The sequence below is a fragment of the Notamacropus eugenii genome, chromosome 1, assembly GCF_028372415.1.
Source record: "Notamacropus eugenii isolate mMacEug1 chromosome 1, mMacEug1.pri_v2, whole genome shotgun sequence".
Classification (NCBI taxonomy): Eukaryota; Metazoa; Chordata; class Mammalia; order Diprotodontia; family Macropodidae; genus Notamacropus; species Notamacropus eugenii.
Genome location: NC_092872.1, coordinates 713,704,336 through 713,723,383, shown reverse-complemented (window position 1 = coordinate 713,723,383; position 19,048 = coordinate 713,704,336). Strand labels below are relative to the sequence as shown.

The following is a 19,048-nucleotide window of genomic DNA, read 5'->3' as shown; positions in this document are numbered from 1 at the left end:
ATAACAAAAAAGAAAAGTCTGCTTCACTCTACATTCCGACTCCATAGTTCTTTCTCTGGATGTGGATGGCATTGTGCATCATGAATCCTTTGGAATTGTTTTAGGTCCTTGCCTTGCTATGGGACAACTAAGTCTATCAAAAACAGTCCTTACACACTATGGCTGTCACTGTGTACAGTGTTCTCCTGGTTCTGCTCACTTCACTCAGCATCAGTTCATATAAGTCTATTCAAGTATTTCTGAAGTCCACCTGTTCATCATTTCTTATAGCACAACAGCATTTCATTACATTCATATACATTTCCCAGTTGATGGGTTTTCCCTTGATTTCCAGTTCTTGGCCACCACAAAAAGAGGTGCTATAAATATTTTTGTACATGTGGTACCTTTTCCCATTTTTATGATCTCTTGGGGATACAGCCCTAGAAGTGCTATTGCTGGGTCAAAGGGTATGCACATTTTTGTAGCCCTTTGGGCATAGTTCCTAATTGCTCTCCAGAATGGTTGGATCAGCTCACAGCTCCACCAACAATGAATCAGTGTTCCAATTTTCCCACATCCTTTCCAACACTGATAATTTTCCTGTTTTGCCATCTGCCCTTTCTTCTAACCTCATCCTCAGTTGAAGTTACTTTGCCCTCAGTTAGCAGTGATCTCTTGATTGTTAAGGCCGATGTTCTTTTCTCAGTCCTCACCTTCCTTGACCTTTTTCTGCAGCACCTGACACCAGTGACACCTTGTCATCCTGAATATTCTTTCTTCTAGGTTTCCGTGACATAGCTCTCCTATGGTGGTTTTCCTACCCAACTGCTCCTTTTCTCAGTTTTTTGCTGGTTCATCATTCTTATCACAACCCCCACTTATGGGTGCATCCCAAAGCTAGGTCTTTGGCTCATGCCTTTTATTTATCCACATTTTCTTACTGAGTGATTTCATCAGTTTCCATGAATCTAATTATCATTTCTATGAACATGATTCACAAATCTATATCTTTCTTCTGAGCTCCAGTTACCCATCACATACCCACAACAGAATCTATTCTCTATCTCTTTTAAACCCCTCCTCTTTCTCACTTCTTTATTTTCATGGAAACGACTGCATCTCTTTCCGGCACCCTAGTTCACAGCCTTAGAGTTATTCCTGGTTCTTCTGTCTCCATCAGCCCTATACTCAATCAGTCCTTAAGGTCTGTCAATTCTGTCACTACATCATTTCTCCTATCTATCACCTTCTCTCCACTCACACCACCACCACTAAAGTCAGTCCTTCCTGCCCTCTTGCCTTCATCTGGATTGTTAAACATGGTCTTTTTGCTTCTTGTCTATCTCTTCTCTAATTCATTCTCCAAACAACTGCCAAGTGATAACCCTAAAACAAAGCTCTATAAAGCTTCCACTTCCCCTCCACGTGGCTCCCTGTTGCCTCTAGGATAGGATACAAACCCTTTTGTAGACCACTGAAAGGCTCAAATTCCTGTTATTTCCCAGACATGACATGCCACTTAGTAAAGACTGTTCCATCTACTTCTTCTCTTCTGTAGCTCCCAGCTCCCTTCAGGGCTCAGCCCCACAGCCCCTCCCAAGAAAAAGCCCTTCTTGACTCTGTTAGGCATTAATGTCAGTACTTGGAGGAACCTTTCAAGCCTCTAAGTAAAATGACTTTAAGTACAATGCAAGCTCTCTGAGGGTGAGAGCTGCTCAGTGGACACCTCAGCATCCCCAGCACACAGAGGCGCTTAATAAACGCTTGTACAAGAGAATGGCATCCCTCTCCTACCTGGCCCATCTCGGTCTTTTCACTGCACCACTTGCCCAGGTCAATGAGGCATTTGTCCTGGAGTGCAGGGTCCAGCTTCACATCCATGGCCCGCTGGTGCAGGATCCTCTGGACTTCAGCTCGGCATTCTCGAGACAGCTGCACAGGGAGACATGACAATTAGAAGTCACAGGAAAAGGCCAATGATGAGACAACTAGAAGAAATGGCTTCATGATCTAACTCCAAACTACCAAAGTTTGATTGATTTGCAGAAATGAAAGACACACAACCCCAATTCTGTGTCCTGTGCCTTCCCCCAAGCTCAAGAAGGGCATATTTGTGAACAAAGGTGTCATGTATTTTAATCTCTTCTTCCTGGAACTAAATAATGAAATGAAATAGCCATAGGTAAGGTATTCTTGGATTTCAAGAATTCTTGAAATCCTGGAAGGTTTCCTTCACAGTCTAGCAGGGCACCAGGGAGAGGGCAGTGAAGTGGCACAGTGGAGAGAGTGCTGAACATAGTCAGGAAAACTCATCTTCCTGGGTTCAGATCTGGCCTTAGACACATGGCTATCACACCCTAAGCAAGCCACTTCACCCTGTCTGCCTCAGTTTCCTCATGTGTAAAATAAGCTGGAGAAGGAAATGGCAAACCTTTCCAGAATATTTGCCAGTAAGACCCCAAATGGGGTGAGTTACAGTTGAACACAACTGAACAACAGTAAGGACCAGGGAGGCACTCGAAGGTTGTATACTTCACCTTAGAGACACCCAAATACAAATACTCTACCCCTAAAAGGTAAGAGTCAAGAGAGAGCTCTGGAGACAAGTCCACAAGAAGAATCTTGAGGTGTGGGAAGTCACAAGTAGAGGGCTCTGCTGTGAGGGGCACATCACCAGAGGAAACTCACTAACACTGACAAGAGAGCCTGAAGGGCCTCTGAACACTGCTCAGAGCTAGCTCGGTGGAGTCCTACAGCAGCACTGAATCACGGCCTTGGAACTACTATTTTGCTTCAGTTGGAGGATCTCCTCCTCTCCCCTTTAAACAAATGAACAATAAATAAGTGAAGAAACAGGTGGGAAGACTATTTGCTGGAGATCACATTGAAGACTCCAAAATAGGACTTGCCAAGTTTTCATTCTGACCCAATCACTGAACAAAAGCATTTGTCAGAGGGAGGAATTTTTTTGGCCAGATATGCTGGCACTTCCTCCTAACACTAACTTTGTAATGGCTAAAAATCACAACACTATTGAGTCAATTGATGCAGTCACTTACGAAGCTGAGGAGAAAAAGAAACCACAGAGTACGTACTCTTCTGCCTTGCTCCTCGGTGCGGTAGGCGTGTCTATATAAACAGGAGAATACAGCACCTGGTGGCATGAGCTCACTGGTCTCATTCCAGCCGTGGGTATGGCAAAGACGGGAAGCATCTCCTTGGCACTTGCGGTAAAGAACAGGGTCCAATCTAGAAGACAGTAAAAATGCAACTATCTTTCACAGGGTCTAATTTACACAGGACTTTGACAGGTCACTTCACTCGATGACAAGATATTGGAAAACACAAAAATACTCTATTTTTCAGTAATCTTAAGATGTTACCCCCTTCAAAGCCTGATTCTGCCCTGGGAAAGGAACATTAGGGTAGGTAGGCAGCAAATCTATGTATTAGGAAAGGTAACTTGGATCTCACCTAAAAGATAGCATTCATGGTAACACACAGTCCCTAGCAAACTCAGAGTCCATATGCTGATCCATCAGGGTCACAACTGGGCAGCCAAGATATGTCTTTAACAACTCGGAAGCACTTGAGAAAAAACTGGTGGTGTCTGAAGCACACTTAAAACTTTTTTCTGTATTTTTCTTGAGGCTTTTTTTTTGGGGGGGGGGGGGGTTCCTATGTTTTCTTTTACAATATCACTGACATGGAAATACGTTTTGCATGACTACACGTGTATAACCTATACGAAATTGCTTGCCTTCTTATTGAGGTGGGTAGGGAAGGAGGAAGCAAGAGAATCTGGACCTCAAAGATTTAAAAACAAATGTTAAAACTTGTTTTTACATGTAATTGGGAAAAAAATAAAATACCAAATAAAAAAAAAAGCTATGTCTTTAAGCATATCATCTTTTGATGTACTAGACCCCATAAGGAAATGACAAGTCTGACCCGGCCCTGGCCTACTTATCATCTCATTCCTTTTTAAAATTTCTTTCCTTTCCCTCTATGCTAGGTAAGCTGGGTCCTTTAATTCTTAGTAATAGTGTGGAGACAATCAGGTCAAGGGTTTGTGAGATTTGCATACACAGTCATTATTATTTTTGTCTCAAGTTGGTTAATGTTAAAAGAAAAATGGTTTGTGGTCTATATTGTAAATGCTTTAAAAGAAGCATTACATGACTGGAGGGGCAGCTAGGAGGTGCAGTGGAGAGAGCACCAGTGCAGGAGTCAGGAGGACCTGAGTTCAAATCTCACCTCAGACACCTGACACTCACTAGCTGTGTGACCTTGGGCAAGTCACTTAACCCCAATTGCCTCATCCTGGGTCACTCCAGTCATCCTGATGAATATCTGATCACTGGATTCAGATGGCTCTAGAGGAGAAGACAGGCTGGTGACCTGCACAGCCCTCCCTCACTCAAAGCAAAGTCAAGTGCAAGTCATGTCATTATTTCTCTGATGGCATGGTCTTGTTCAGCAATGAAGGACAAGCACACACAGGTAATGTCTTAATTGTTAAATTGTTCAAAAGAACTTCTATTTTTTGGATAACAATTATACATATCAGAAACATTCCTACATTACATTTTAAATTTGAGAATGAAGGAAAAGCTGGGAACAGAGCTTACTGCTCACTTATCCAAGCCCTATCTGTAAAAATCACAGGAAGTTTTATTCTGTCCTAACTACACATAGTCAGCATTTTTGGAATGATGTATTGAAAGCAAGAAAGAGAGCAGAGAAAAATTTACCAAGTAGCTTCAGAATTCCATGATTTTTATGAATGTTCAGGAATGAAATGGGAAAACTGGAGACAGGCTAAACGATGAAATATTTTATTTTTATGAACATATCTTCTTAGCTAACTTTGGACAGGTTGGGTAAGAATATGGATTTCTATAGCTATGCTGTTAACTAACTTCAGAGATTTAAGAACAAAATACATGGAATCTTCTAGTAAAAATTCTAGCAAAATGAGTCACAAGAAGAAATTTTAGCAATAGCCCAAGGGTGTTTGGATTAAACATATAAATCATGAGAACATGGAGAAGCACAGCTCATTTATTACCTGTTGGTCTGGGGGTAAGGAGTGAAACTGAACTGATAAGACAATGCAGCTACTACTCTCCTGACAATCAATTTGGGTAGTTTAATAAAAGGGGAACTAAAAACCAAGTTCTTACATTTTGATAGTAAGAAATTCATAATAAATAGTGGTTTCAATTACTTTGAATAAGGAAACAAAGGCAAATTCCCACCTACTGGAACAATCAATAAAACAACAAAAAGTGAAACACTAATTTGTTTTCATAATTCAAAAATGTTATTTGTTTTGCTCATAGGCACCAGGGTTTTTTTTATAGACAGACATCTGTTATGCCAGGATTCTGACCTTGTGTACTTGAAATCAGTGCTGTCTAGTGCCAGTTTAGCAATGAACTCTACTTTCAAGTTGCTATACGTAAAGCAATAAGGGTCAGGCCTCTCAGAATCAAGTATGCTAGCCATTCTAGGAAAAAGAAACTCCAGCCCTTTCCTACCGACAATTTCTAAGATTAGAAGATGAAGTAAACTTTGCCAAGAGTTGGGTGAAGGTATGAGACACTTACTTCCAGTCTCGAGAGATGAAATATTGGAGCTCAAGCAGCCTGTGCTCACAGTCCTCGACCATCTTCTCTGTGTAGAGATGCTCCATCAGGCAAGAGAGGATCCTGCCCACAGGGAGGAAGAAAGGGCACCAGCAGAGTCAGAACACACCCACAATACTTTTACAATGCAAATGCACCTCAAAGCACCTACTAGGTGCCTGCCCTGTGCTAGGTCATAAGGATTTTTTTTTTAAACTGAGGTATGATTTCACCAGCACAGGGAATCCCAGATGAGGAAACTCCTACCAGTGCATATCAGCAACTGTTGTATAAGCCAGAGCCTTCTGACAGGTTCATGTGGCCAGTATGTGTCTGACCACAGCTGAACACAGGTCTTCCTGATTCTGAGCGTGACTCGCTCCCCACTATGACATGCTGCCTCTTACACATACCAGAGAGGCAGAGCCCAAAAGGAGAAACTCCTTGTCTGTAAGAAAATCAATATGTATATAAATCAAAGATTTAGCACTCCCCTATCTTAGAGATGAGGAAACACACATTCAGTGACTTGTCCGTGGTCATCTAGGTAAGATGTGACACACAAGGGATTTGAACACAGGTCCTCTAATTCCAAATCCAGGGCTTTTTCTGCTGTACTGCTATGTGATTAACAACTGAAAGAACGAAAGAAGGCAAGGAGGAGGGTGGGTTGGAGGTAGGGCAGCACAAAGACAGACATTCAGGAAAGAGAACATGCGAGGGGAAAACCATTGCAAGGGTAGGCTAAGTAACATTGTGGAGGTCTTTAAATGCCAGTTGGAAGGATTTATAAGTTATCCTTGAGGCAAAAGGAAAACAGTGAAAGGTTTTGATCAGAGAAGTGACATGCTCACACCACTGCTTTAGGAAGCTAACTGGGAGTCATGTGGAAGGTGGATCAAAGATGAGAAAGTGGAAGTAGGGAGATGATTTAAGAGGCTAATACAGTAATTTGGGCAGAAAGTGGTAAGGACACAACACAGTGGTGGTTATTTGAGGGAGAAGGTGACATACAGGTGAACTGATTAAACTTGGCAATGGACTGGAAAGGAATCAAGAATGACTGGGGGATTGGGAGGTTGATAATACTCTCAAAAGAAACAGGGAACTTTGAAGAAGAGGTTCTATTTGATGTGTTAAGCATAAACTAGTGATGGGACATCTAGGTGAAGATACAGAATGAGGGTTAAGGAGAGAGACTGAAGTCTGGAGAGACAGATTTGAGAGTTAACAGCTTGGAGATGAGTGAATTCATGAAAGTCAGTATGAACACCGAGGATGTGTTTGGAAAAGGACCCAAGGCAAGGTTCTAAGGGGCTACCTATGATTAGGGAATGACAAATGAACAATGATAAAGAAAAGGAGGATAGCCATTAAGGTAGGTATGAGCAGATCAGGAAGAATATGATACAAATTAAAGACAGAGAACAGTTGGGAGGAAAATAGCTAATGCTCTCAGGCTGCAAAAACTGAAGAAGAATCAAGAAATGAGAAAAGAACATGGGACCTAACAGAAATGAAGCAATCAGGTTGCTTGGGGAGAGCAGTTTTTAGTGGAGTGAGAATAAGTCAATAATTAGAAAGATGTAAAGCATATACGACTTCCATTGTGAAAGGGAAGAAAGTGATGTGATGATGGAAGCTTGAGGGGATGGGCAGGGCCAAATGAAGGCTTTGTATGGATGTGAGGAGCTCAGGCATATCTGTAGGATGGAGGCATGCAGTCAGGAGAAAGAGCGAAGACGAGAGAACGTGATTAGGAAGAGTTAAGAAGGCAGGAGGGGATGAGAACAAGAGAATAAGTGGAAGGCTCTCCGTGGGAAGGGAAGAGCTCCCTCTGCTTCAGAGGCTGGGTCAGAAGCAAAGAGGAGAAAAGACACCCAAAGGTTCTATGGGGCAGAGCAGGGGAAATGAGGGAGTTCACCAACTAGTTAGGCTTCCCGTGTAGCTCTGGAAACAAGACTTGGCTACTTCTCCAGGACTTGAGAGAAGACATCCTCTGCCTTTCTTTACTTTAGCTCTTTTCATTATGCTAGCATGTGTACAATTAACTCCAATACTTATGTATACCATAGCAATCTGACGTTGTTTCCATTCTCCTAAGGGCTTTCCATTTTATTTGTGGATAAGAGTCCTGCCTCCTCAACTAGAATACAGATTCTTTAAATACTGTGAACACTAAACATTTCCCCCTCATCCTAAGTCTGATAATTTCCACTCGCTGGATGAACCTACACAATACATAATTGTCTATGTCTGACTCCTTGGTTTGAAAACCAAGTTAGAATACATATAATATATTCAATCAACAAAAGAGCTCAAGAAAATGTAGAGTCAGGGTATATAACACTATCCTATGAACATTTTTCTTCATTTTTTTGATTACTCAATGGCATAATTCAGATCATAATTTATGATCATTTAAAGAATCATAGGATTTAGGCCTGGAAGGAGGTAAAGTACCCTGTCACACTTGTCCTAAGTGCAAACTTGGATTCACACTCAGCTTGTCTAATTTCAGGTTCTGATTTAAGGTTGGAACCTCCAACCCTGGAGCTGAGTTGAACTCAGTGAGCCCAATACTTTAAATGGCCAACCAGCCTCCTAGGATGATGATCTTCCCTCAAAATTCCCGTCCCCTCCCCCAAAACGCTTAACCTGCTCTGAGAAGAAAAACCCAGTCAGTTGTCCTATGACTCCACTCACGAGACAATTAACTCTGCTCTGACTTGACTGTCTTCTTTGTCCAGTCCTAGCTCGTCACTGCCCTCAGCACCCCACTGCACCTAGATCACCCCTACAATCTGCCTCCTCCACATATCCTGCCAAAGAAGAGCTAGAGCTGACTGAGCCCACTACAAACGGAGCTCACCACCGCAAGAAAATCCTTTGATTCCTCCATAGTTCATTCCCTAACCCAGTGGTATCAAACTCAAATAGAAATGGGAGCCATTGAACTGTGCATAAAGATCCCTGTGGGCCACATAGAGACTTAGGTTAAAAAGTATTATTATCTGTATTTTATCATATTCTTATTTACTTTGTAAAACATTTACTCATCACATTTTAATCTGGTATGGGCTGTACTTTGGAGCATTGTGGACCATGTGAGTCCTATAAACTGTGTGTACCTCTGCCCTAGCCCACTCTCCACCAAGGATGAAGCCTTCTATTACCTCCCCCTCCTTCCTCCAACCTCTACCTGAAGACCTTGCTTCATACCACACAGAGAAAACAGAGGTCAAGAGCTCCGAGCTCCTTTTTCTTTTCTCAAAATCCCCAAAGATCATCCCATACTTTCACTTACTTTCTTTGAGAAGAAGATGCCTGTTCTTGAAAAAGTCAATCCTGCTACGTCTGTCCACCTGGATTCTGGCTCTTCTCATTTTCTCCACAAGACTTCCTGCATTATCATCTCCTCTCTGCCTATCTTACTGGTTCCTTCCCTGCTGCTTAAATTATGCTAAGATATCCTCCACCCCCATCCTTTAAAAAGAGGCTTCCACTGGACTGTAACAAACCTTGAAGTTCTCAGTCTAGATTTCTCCTTTTCTCAAACTCCTAGGAAAAAAAACATCTATACTTGTTGCCTCCAAGTCCTGTCCTCTCATGTCAACACTGCAAAATCTGACTTCTGCTCTCACTATTCAACCGACACAGCTTTCTCCATGGATACAAACCCTCCCAGTGCCGTATCTGAGGTTCTTCTAAAATTTCTCCCATCCTGGACGCTCTCTCCTCTCAGCTTCGGGGACCCTCCTTGCTCCAGGTTCTCCAGACTTTCTCAGTCTTCTGGGTCAGCACACTATGGCCCCCTAACTGTGCGTATATTATCCACAGGATTTATCCTCAGTGCTCTTCACATTTCTTTCTACAGTCTGAACTCTAGGATGATGCCTCACATCTATAGATCTAGTGCCAGGAGCTTTTCCTGGGCTCTCCTCCATGTCTCTCCCAATGGCCTATCAACAGATCACAAAACGGATAACACAAAATGTTTCAAATTCAGCGTCAAAAAAACAAAACAAAACAAAAAACCAAACAATCAAGCCTCATTATTTCATTAATGTTGAAATTATGGCCCTTTCTTCCAGCCTTCCAAGTTTTCCAACTGTGGCATTATCCTTACCTTCTCATTCTCTGTCACCTTACACATCCAACCATTCGCAAAGTCTTGCCATTTTTGTCTCCACAATATGTTGGGTGCCCATCTGTGTTAAAATTACATCTGGTCTCCCTAACTGCCTCCGCTTCTAGTCAGGACAATGTCTGTCAGGAGACAGCAGAAAGTGGCAAGAGCAGGAAACAAGAGCGCAAAGGGGAACCTGGGCAGCACGTACAAAGTGTCCCCAAGATCGAAGGGGCATATTTTGCCATCTCTATCACAGATTAACTGGAAGTCTCAGCCTGGTAACATGCGTGGTACCAGAAGAAGACAGCTGGACTCTGCTATCAGGGCCTTCTGGTCTGATGATACGTAAATCTCAGATAAGTTCCATCCAGACCTCTGCGGTAAGACCAGCAGATCATCATAAGGTGCTGATAAGTTTGAGATGATGTAGACATATTCATTTTAAAGTTTCACTGACAACTTTGAGATGATTTGGTTATGTTAATGAACTAATTCCAAGGTGGTACAGATAAGAATTCATCTGTCCCCTCAAAAACAAGACCTCTAACTCCTTTTCTCTCTGCCCCTGAACTCTCTGTTGGGTCCAACCTGCTGAGTGTTCCCAACACTCATATTATTGTGAGTAATATTCTCTGCCTCTCCCTCTCTCCATCCCTCTGTTGCCTACCTACCCCTACCACTTTTTGCCACTTTTCTGGTAAGTCTCCAAACAACCAGTGTGCCTGCCTGCATTTCACAATTTCACTGCTTATCAGTTCACTATCCCTTTCATTTAACCTTTCAGTGCCTTAGTTTCCTTACTCAATAGCCTTTAAGGCCACTTCAAGCTTCAAATCTCATCTTTCCCCACTACTAACATGGTTATCACCTCTCAATGAGATAACTGAAAAAGCCTCCTAACTGGTTTCTCTGCCTCAAATCTTGCCCACCCTCCAACTTCAAGAGAATTAACGAAGTGACACCATACTCCCCTACAATGGCTTCCTATTGTCTCTGATCAAATACTCCTTTTTTTTAAAGAGTTTAAAGCTTTTGAATTCCTTCACAACTTGACTTTACTATAACTTTCTAGTTTCAAACTGCATTAACATCCGCACTATCATTTACCCTCTGGCTAAAATGACCTTCTTACTCTCTTCTGGAAGAATTTCCTGCTCATCTTCTCCTCACAAAATTCCCTACTTCCTTCCAACACCACTTGCTACAGTAAGCCTTGAGTGACTCCTCCAAGGAGCCAGTGGTCTCTCTTGTCTAGACTGTCCTATAGCTGTCCTATACATCCTTCTGTATGAGCAGGTTGTCTCATGAGAATTTCTGTTCTGGAAGAGCAGGTACTCTCATTTCCTCAGGTGCTCACGGAGCCAAGCACAGCATAATATAGCATAGTAGGCACTTGACAGATGATTGACTGCTAAATGTAACATGACTGTACATGGTGAAGAAGGCACCTACATTGGGTCTCCAGATCGTATGTGCTTGCAGGCCGTCTGTATTACAGATTCACAAGCTTCATTCAAAGCTCGGTCAATGCGGTAATCTGCACCAGGGTCAGTTTCTTGAATCAGTGTTTGAAGCTAGATGAGAGTAATTTGAGAAAATAAAAAAGTTACTGAGTAAGTAGAGCGAACACCAAACACAATGACTGACATTCACTTATTCAATTTCAATGTCACTTTTAAAAAACTGTTATTGATCTTTTGTTTTTATACGACCTTCATGTCCCAATATATTTCTTCCCCTCCCAGAGAACTGTCTCTTCAGGCAAGGAATAAAGTGACAAAAACCAGTTAGGCAAAATTAACAAATGCCTCAACAAAGTCCAACATCCTATACTGTGGTCTACACTCCACACCGAGAAGGGAAGATGGGTCCTCTTAGCTTGATCTTTCGTCTGCATGCTGGAAGTCTTGGTGTTCTGCTACGTCTGCTTCCCTGACTGGACATCAGTTCATAGGTCTTCTTCCACATCTTTCTGGACTCTTGATAGTCACTTCCATTACATTACTATGTGAGATTTTATTTGGACACTCCTCCATTCATGAGGCAGCTATTGTTTCCAATTCTCTGCAACTTTAATTTGTCAAAATGATAATGATGACACATTCCTATTTTGACTAACTTCTAACTAAATTTTTCCTGGTTTCTCTAATTCTGAATTCTAATTCTGTTTTGAAAACGGTGAAGATACCTTGCTTAGACAGAATGAGTCATTTCTGAACCACATTTTCAGTTTCTACTGGACAAGATTGTAGAAGAAGGAACAAGAAGCCATAGATAGGAAGAGTACATGGGTATGGAATAGTCAATAATCAATAAGCATTTATTAAGAACCAAATATGTGCTAGACACATGGTAAATGCTGGAGATAGAAAAAAAGGCAAAAGACAGTCCTTGACTTCAAGGAGCTCACAATCTAATGGAGGAAACAATAAGAAAACAAATGTATAGAAAGTAAACAGGAAATAATTAACAATGGGAAGGCATGAAAATCTAAGAGAAACTTAGAGGTGTAGGGCCATTAAAATTGAAGATTTCTGTGTAGATCACAGAAAGGCTTCCTATAGAGTACAGTTTTTCAGACAGAACTCGAAGGAAGCCAGGAAATGAGAGAGCATTCCAGGCACAAGGTTCAGCCAGAGAAAAGGGAAAGACCTGAGGGGGTCAAGGAATTGGACATGACTGTGGATGAATGGCAGGGTTTGGCTTTAAAAAGCAGAGGGAGAAACGGAAAGTCAGTGGATAATGATCACATGAGGGAATTTCAGAATACTACATTAGGTTCACTCAGTATAAGTTGAATTTGGAGAGAAGAAATTTGGGGAGAAATTGAAGAACAATCTCTAGGTCCAAATACTGACTTCCTGTTTGAAGACCAGGATCAAGGACAACTACGGAAAACAACAAAAGGATTAACAATATTAAGAAGGATCAGGGAAGACTAGAGAGAACTTGTAGAACACATTCAAGAAAGAAAAGGTAAGGTAAGAAAAGGAATATGGAGAAAATGTATAAGAAAACAAACAGAGCTGATTGGTAGTGTGTAGGACAAATGGATGAAGGATCAAGAGTGTTCATAAAACTGAAGGGGAAGAGGGAAGAGGAACGACGTTGTGCAGTTGACAAGTTATTAAGAGGTGAAAATGGCCTATTGTAACTAGATACTTAAGGCTTCATGAGGTGTAAACTGCAAACAACTAAAAAATAAGCCTGAAAATCTCACCTGATATAGAGTAGAAGAAACTGTATTGCTATACGCAACTTGCATTGCTCTATGCCAGATCTGTATTTGTCTAAGCTTTTGAGTTTCAAGTGTATCCTGACTACACTGCTAGAGAAAGGGAGGAGATTGGAGAATGCCACTCCACATTTCAGGTTATGTAGAAGCAAGGTTTCAACTTTAAAAAAAAGGGGGGGGATCTGGGGTAGAAAAGGTGAGATTTTTGACCCTTATGTCAGGATGTCCAAGAATAGAAAAGAACTGTTGTTGTGTTTGTCCTTCATTTTTGAAGAGGACCATGACATCACAGAAATGATGACATGACTTGAATGTGACTTTGTTTTGAGGGAGGGAGGGCTGTGTAAGTCACCACCCTCACTTCTCCTCCAGAGCCATCTGGATCCAGTGACCAGATATTCATCAGGATGACTGGAGATGGCCCAGGATGAGGCAGTTGGAGTTAAGTGATTTGCCCAAGGTCATACAGCTAGTGAGTATCAAGTGTCTGAGGTGAGATCTGAACTCAGGTCCTCCTGACTCCTGCACTGGTGCTCTAACCATTGCACCGCCTAGCTGCCCAAATATATACAGATATCACAGAGACAGCTACAAGGAAGGAGGAGAAGGAGTTGAGGTATCCAGAACTTCACAGGAAGGAAACGGTACTAAAATTCATGACTTTAAATGTCTGAATAGAACTAAGGTTAAAACAAAAAGCAGGAGGAATTAGATGTTCTAATGACCTCCCAGTTACAAGTGAGGCTTGGTACAATGAAACCTCTGCCTGGAAGGTGGCTCTAGGAAGAAAGACTGAATTCTAAAGAAACAAGTCATGGGCTAAAGGAATGGATGTGGGGTGGGGTAGCACTGCATATTAAGAAGGTATATTCATGGAGAAGTCCAGGAACCAGAGAGAGGAAGCACACTGGAGAGCAGTCATTAGAGGGAAACACAGAAATGATTTAGTCATTAGAGTTTATTACTAACCATCTGGACAAAAAAGGAAAGAGAGGAGGCAGTTTGGGAAATAAATCAAAAGTCTGGCACAAGTCTGACTGTAATATGATGGGGGACTTTGATTATACAGATATCTACTGGAGCTTTTTCTCTGCCAAAAGTAGAGTAGCTAATAACTTCCTGATTTGCTTTATTGATCATTCAGAGGGTTAAGAGATATCAAGAAGAAATTCTTTTTTGGATCTGATTCTCATTATTAAGAAGGAACTGACTGCTGGGCTGGAAATGATAGGAACTTTAGCAGTATGGGAATGCAGTGACCACTTCATCGTAAAGCTTGTGACAGAGGAGGAAACCTGGATATTGGCCAACATGCTAGCACTAGATTTTGTGAACAAAACAACACACACACACAAAAACCAGATTTCAAAAGGTTCAGATAAAAGTTAGGTAGAATCCTAGGGATTAAAATGCTTCAGGGGAAGTCAGTCCAAGTGGGGATGGGAGAAACCTAAAAATAAAATTCTCAAGACACAAAAGAAAACAATTCCAATAAGGAAGAAAAATAAAATTTGACTGAAGAGAGGAATGTGGGTAACAAAGGGAACTCATAAACCAAATTTAGATTTAAAAAAAGAAGTGTACAGAGGATAGAAGCAAGGCTAGGTAACAGAAGATGAATATAAAATTGGGATAGTACTATAAAAATAACTTACCTAAACTCATCCTTCAATGATTAAAAAAATGCCCTCTCAGACATATTCTCCCCATCCCAGTGATTCCGAACTCTGGGAGGTCGTTATTCTAATACCATTTTCTCCCTTGCCTAATCCCTTATTGCCAACCCCCTCAATCCAACCCTATCAGTGGCCTTTTTGAAAACTACACATCCCTTGCAATGTGTTCTCTGGAATGCCTGAGCCAAGGACAACGAAACTAGATTTCATGTTAAACCTCTTCCTCTCTTGCTCCCTCCATCTTCTTGTAGTCACTGAGATGATCGAGCTCCCACATTATGACACGGCTTCCCTGGCCACCATTTCCAGCCTTGATTACATTTTCAATCAGATCCCAGACTTGATGATGATAGCTGGGGAAATGGAATACTCCTTGCTCCAAACTGCTACTTCCAAGCCCTCCCTTTATCACCATCACTAAGTAACCTCTTCTCCTTTGAGGTCCACTAAAAACTGATCTATCCCAATCAAGACTCCAGTACGGACTTCCTGGACACACATTTACATAAACAAATGATCCTAATTCATTTCCCCCTTTCCAGCAGATTGCTCCCTTTGCCATGCTCACTCTCCTTTATCTCCAATCTCAACCTCATCTACTGGCTGCTGCCCAGCGGCCAGGAAACACGCATATATCTCCCTACCCTTCAAAAGTCCTCACTAGATCTGTCCATCCTCATTAGCTGTCATTCCTTATCTCTCCCTTTCCTGGATAAACTTCTGAAGAACATCTATAACTGATGTCTCCACTTCCTTTACTTCACTTTCTTATTCAGGTTCTACATTCTGGCTTCAGATCAGGTTATTCAATTTTACAAATGATCTCTTAATTGAAAAAAATCTAAGGGCTTTTCCTCAAACCTTATCTTTACTAACCTCTCTATATCTTCTGATACTGTTAATCACTCCTTTCTCCCTTATAATGTCTCCTCTCTAGGATTCCACAAAACTTTTCTATCCTGATTCTCCTGTCTGACGGCTGATGTGATCACATGTGATTGCTGAGCCACTGTCAGTGACACATAAAATGAGAGACTGAATGGCAAGTATCCTGATTTTCAAAATTAGTAAAGACAATAGAATCTACAAAGTATAGGCCAGTGAGCTTGATTTCAATTACCAGGAAATTTGTGAATGAATCATTAAAGAGACAGCATGCTGATGGATGCAGTGATGAATCTTGGTTCTAGAGGTCCAATGAAGAATGACACCTATCTCCTGACAGAGAGGTGATGGACTAATATGCAGAAAAAGAAACTTATTTTTAGCTAGGAGGAGAGGTTTGGGGGATAAAAAATAAGTAAATACTTGATAATTAGAAAAAGAGTTTGTAAAGAGAAATGGACAGGGTCTGGGAGAGGAAGACACACAGAGAGAAACAGACATGGTCAACATCTAGAAAGAGAAGCAGTGAATACAAAAGGCCAGCATAACACTATCAAGAACAGCTCATACATGTTTGGAGAGTGTCAAATTCTTCACTATGTATATTTATTAAAAAGGTAGTTTTTTAATAGAAATTTTTCTTTCCCCCCACCCTTTATGCTGAGTGGGAAAGGAAAGAAAGGACAGAAGTGTTGCCAAAGGAGAAAAAAGGATCATTGAAGCATTTCTTTAAAACGTACAGACGAAAACAGAAGGAAGGCCAGGAGGAATAACAGAAGAGAGCTTTGAAAGTGACGTGTTAAATACATGACATACATAAAAAGAAAAGAATCTGTATATAATACAGATTCACAGCTTCAAGGATAGATCTCTTTTTTCTGTTCTACTATAAATGGAAATGCTCATTGTATTTGATGTTGAAGTTCTGAATAAAAAGAAGAAAAAAAGCAATAGGTCATTTCAGGCTCACCTCATTTCCTTTTTTGTTAAGATTACTAAATCAACCTCAGAGGGCTGATTGAGTTTACCAAGATTCAGCAAAGCTTTTGATAAAGTTTCTCATAGTACCCCAAGGAAAAAGATAGAGAGATATAGATTAGATAGTAATATAATCAGATAGGTTTAGAATTGGTTGGATAGCCAGAATCAAAGAGTAGTTAATGGTTCAGAGTCAAGTGGGAGGAGGTCTTTAGGAGAGTACAGAAGGCATCTGTGTTTGGCCTTGGGATGTTTAGGATTTTTATCAATGACATCAACACTGTACATTATCAATTCTACAAAAAAACACAAAACTAGGAGAGAGGTCTAATACAACAGAAAATCAAAATCAGAATCCAAAGGGACCTTGACAGATGAGACCATTGGCCTGAATTTAACACAATGAAACTCAATATGGATAAATGTAAAAACCAACTTTACAAGAATAAGATGAAGCCGATATGGGTATATAATTGCTCTGAAAAAGATGTGGGAGTTTCAATGGACCCCAAGCTCAATGAATTAGCAGTGTAATGATGAATTTCAGAGTTTCTGACTAAGAAAGTGTAGCACTTGTGGTTGGAGGTGGAATCTAAGCTGTGACTATCAAGTGCTGTGACACATCAGCTGAGAAAGCTAATGCGGTTACTCACTGCATTGAGAAGGGCAATGGCTTTTAGGAGTGAGGAGGTGAATGTATCATGGCAGGCCTCTCATTATGCCCAGTTCTGGGGACCAGGTTTTTAGAAGGATCTTGATAAGACAGAGAGGGTCCTGAGGAAGACAACCTGGACAGTCAAGGGCCTTCAGCCCACGGGTATCTTAGGGTCAGCTGAAGGAACTGGGCCTGGTTATCCAGAAGAGAAGATTAAAGATGGACATGATAATTGTCTTCAAATATTTAAAGGATCGTTCCATTCGTCAGGGGCCAAAACCAGAGGAGTTCTGGCAAGTTGTCTAGAACACCAGGAGCTTAATTAAGTTACAGAGGATTCCAAAGGATCTGTTAGTTCAGTTCTGAGTCTAGCTTTTTATCCACACTGTCTTTAGAGTGAGCTGGGTGGCCCAGTAGATAAGAGTGCTGGGGTGCCTGGAGTCAAGAAGACCTGAGTTCAGACCTGACCATGGACATCTGTCTGCTTCAGTTTCCCTATCTGTAAAATGGGGAGGATAATAAAAGTACAAAGTTCTCAAGGCTGTTGTGAGGATTAAATGAGATAATATTTGTAAAGTGCTTAGTGCAATGCTTAGCACACAGTAGGTGTTTAATGAATGCTTATTTCCTTCCTTCCTTTCTAGGGTAATAAAATATACCTTTTTCTTAAGGTAACCTGTCTCGCATCCACACAGGATACTAGAATTCCAACAAAAGCTGTCTGTTAAATGCATGTGAATGATAGACAAGCCATGGTCAAAAGTAGGGGGAAAATGAATGCACCACTGACATAAGCTCTTTCAGTTGTGGGGAAAGACAGTAAATGCCCTAGTCCAGGCAAACTCAAAGATTATTGCTGCCAGATTGGAATTTTAAGGACAGTAGCAACAGTGGCTTGGGAAGGAGCGCTCATGGTTTATTTACCTACCTCTAGTCTCTAATATGTAGATGAGAAATCTGGAAAAGCACGCAAGTGTTTAGTACAGAAAATAGATGAGCAAGTCATTTTCTTTTGCTCTGGAGAGCCCTTGTCTTAAATGGACTGAGTTAGAAGTCAAGGGTATTAAATATGTATTCTGAGTCAGTGGGTAACAGGAAACTCTGTGATTAAGATACATTAATCTTCCTTATGTTTTGTAGTTTACCAGTTAAGGAAAGGTCACTAAATCACATTTTTAGTAAATGGAAAACAGCTAAAATTAATGGTTAACCACATGGGTATATAGATGGATAACAGGTGCTTTAAATGTTAACATGGAAGTTGGTTGTGCTAAAAAGAATGAAATTTCTAAGAAGAAAGGGAGAAAAAGACCATCCCCAAATGAACCATTTCTACATGGCTCTCTACACTTGATGAAAGCTTCATAACGGAGCAGAGAGCAAGGAAAAGCACAAGGAAAACTTCTTTTGTTGACTCACTACTCCTCAACAGGTAAGCAATGTTAAAGTTAAGGGGCCTACATTGCTTTCCCACCTGGCTAGTCTCAAATACCACTAGTGTTTTCCAAATGTACCACTGCTCTTTAATTTCTTTATTGACTGCAAACAAGGCTTGGAGCAATTATACTTGGGGAGAAGCCAAGGGTTGGGCTATCAGTCTGAAGGACTGACTACTGCTGCCATCCGAAAACTTTAAAGTTCCTGCCACTCTAAATTTGGAAAGCATTTCTATTACAAATGTCTAGAAGGAAATCAATGGTCATGATTTTTGAAGATGAGCCACATTCTCTTTCAAAAAGCTGAATTTCCAAATGGGAAACAGCAGTATTTCTTCACAGGTATGGAAAAGAATTCATTCTTACTACAGCCAACTCACCCACTTTACAGTCCATTATCCCATATATATGAATACTAAAAAGAAGCAAGGCTCCACAT

The 19,048-nt window shown here is 41.1% G+C and overlaps 1 protein-coding gene across 2 annotated transcripts in view; it reads right to left on the bottom strand.

The window, feature by feature from the left end:
- Positions 1–19,048, bottom strand: part of GLG1 (golgi glycoprotein 1) — a 143,129-nt gene that overhangs the window by 29,197 nt on the left and 94,884 nt on the right. For both annotated transcript variants that reach the window (XM_072636556.1, XM_072636557.1), the window contains exons 9-12: positions 11,197–11,318; positions 5,595–5,696; positions 3,078–3,231; positions 1,777–1,914 (exon numbers count right to left, since the gene is read on the bottom strand). In XM_072636556.1, the coding sequence (XP_072492657.1) occupies positions 1,777–1,914; positions 3,078–3,231; positions 5,595–5,696; positions 11,197–11,318 (516 nt within the window). The remainder of the gene's footprint in view (positions 1–1,776; positions 1,915–3,077; positions 3,232–5,594; positions 5,697–11,196; positions 11,319–19,048) is intronic.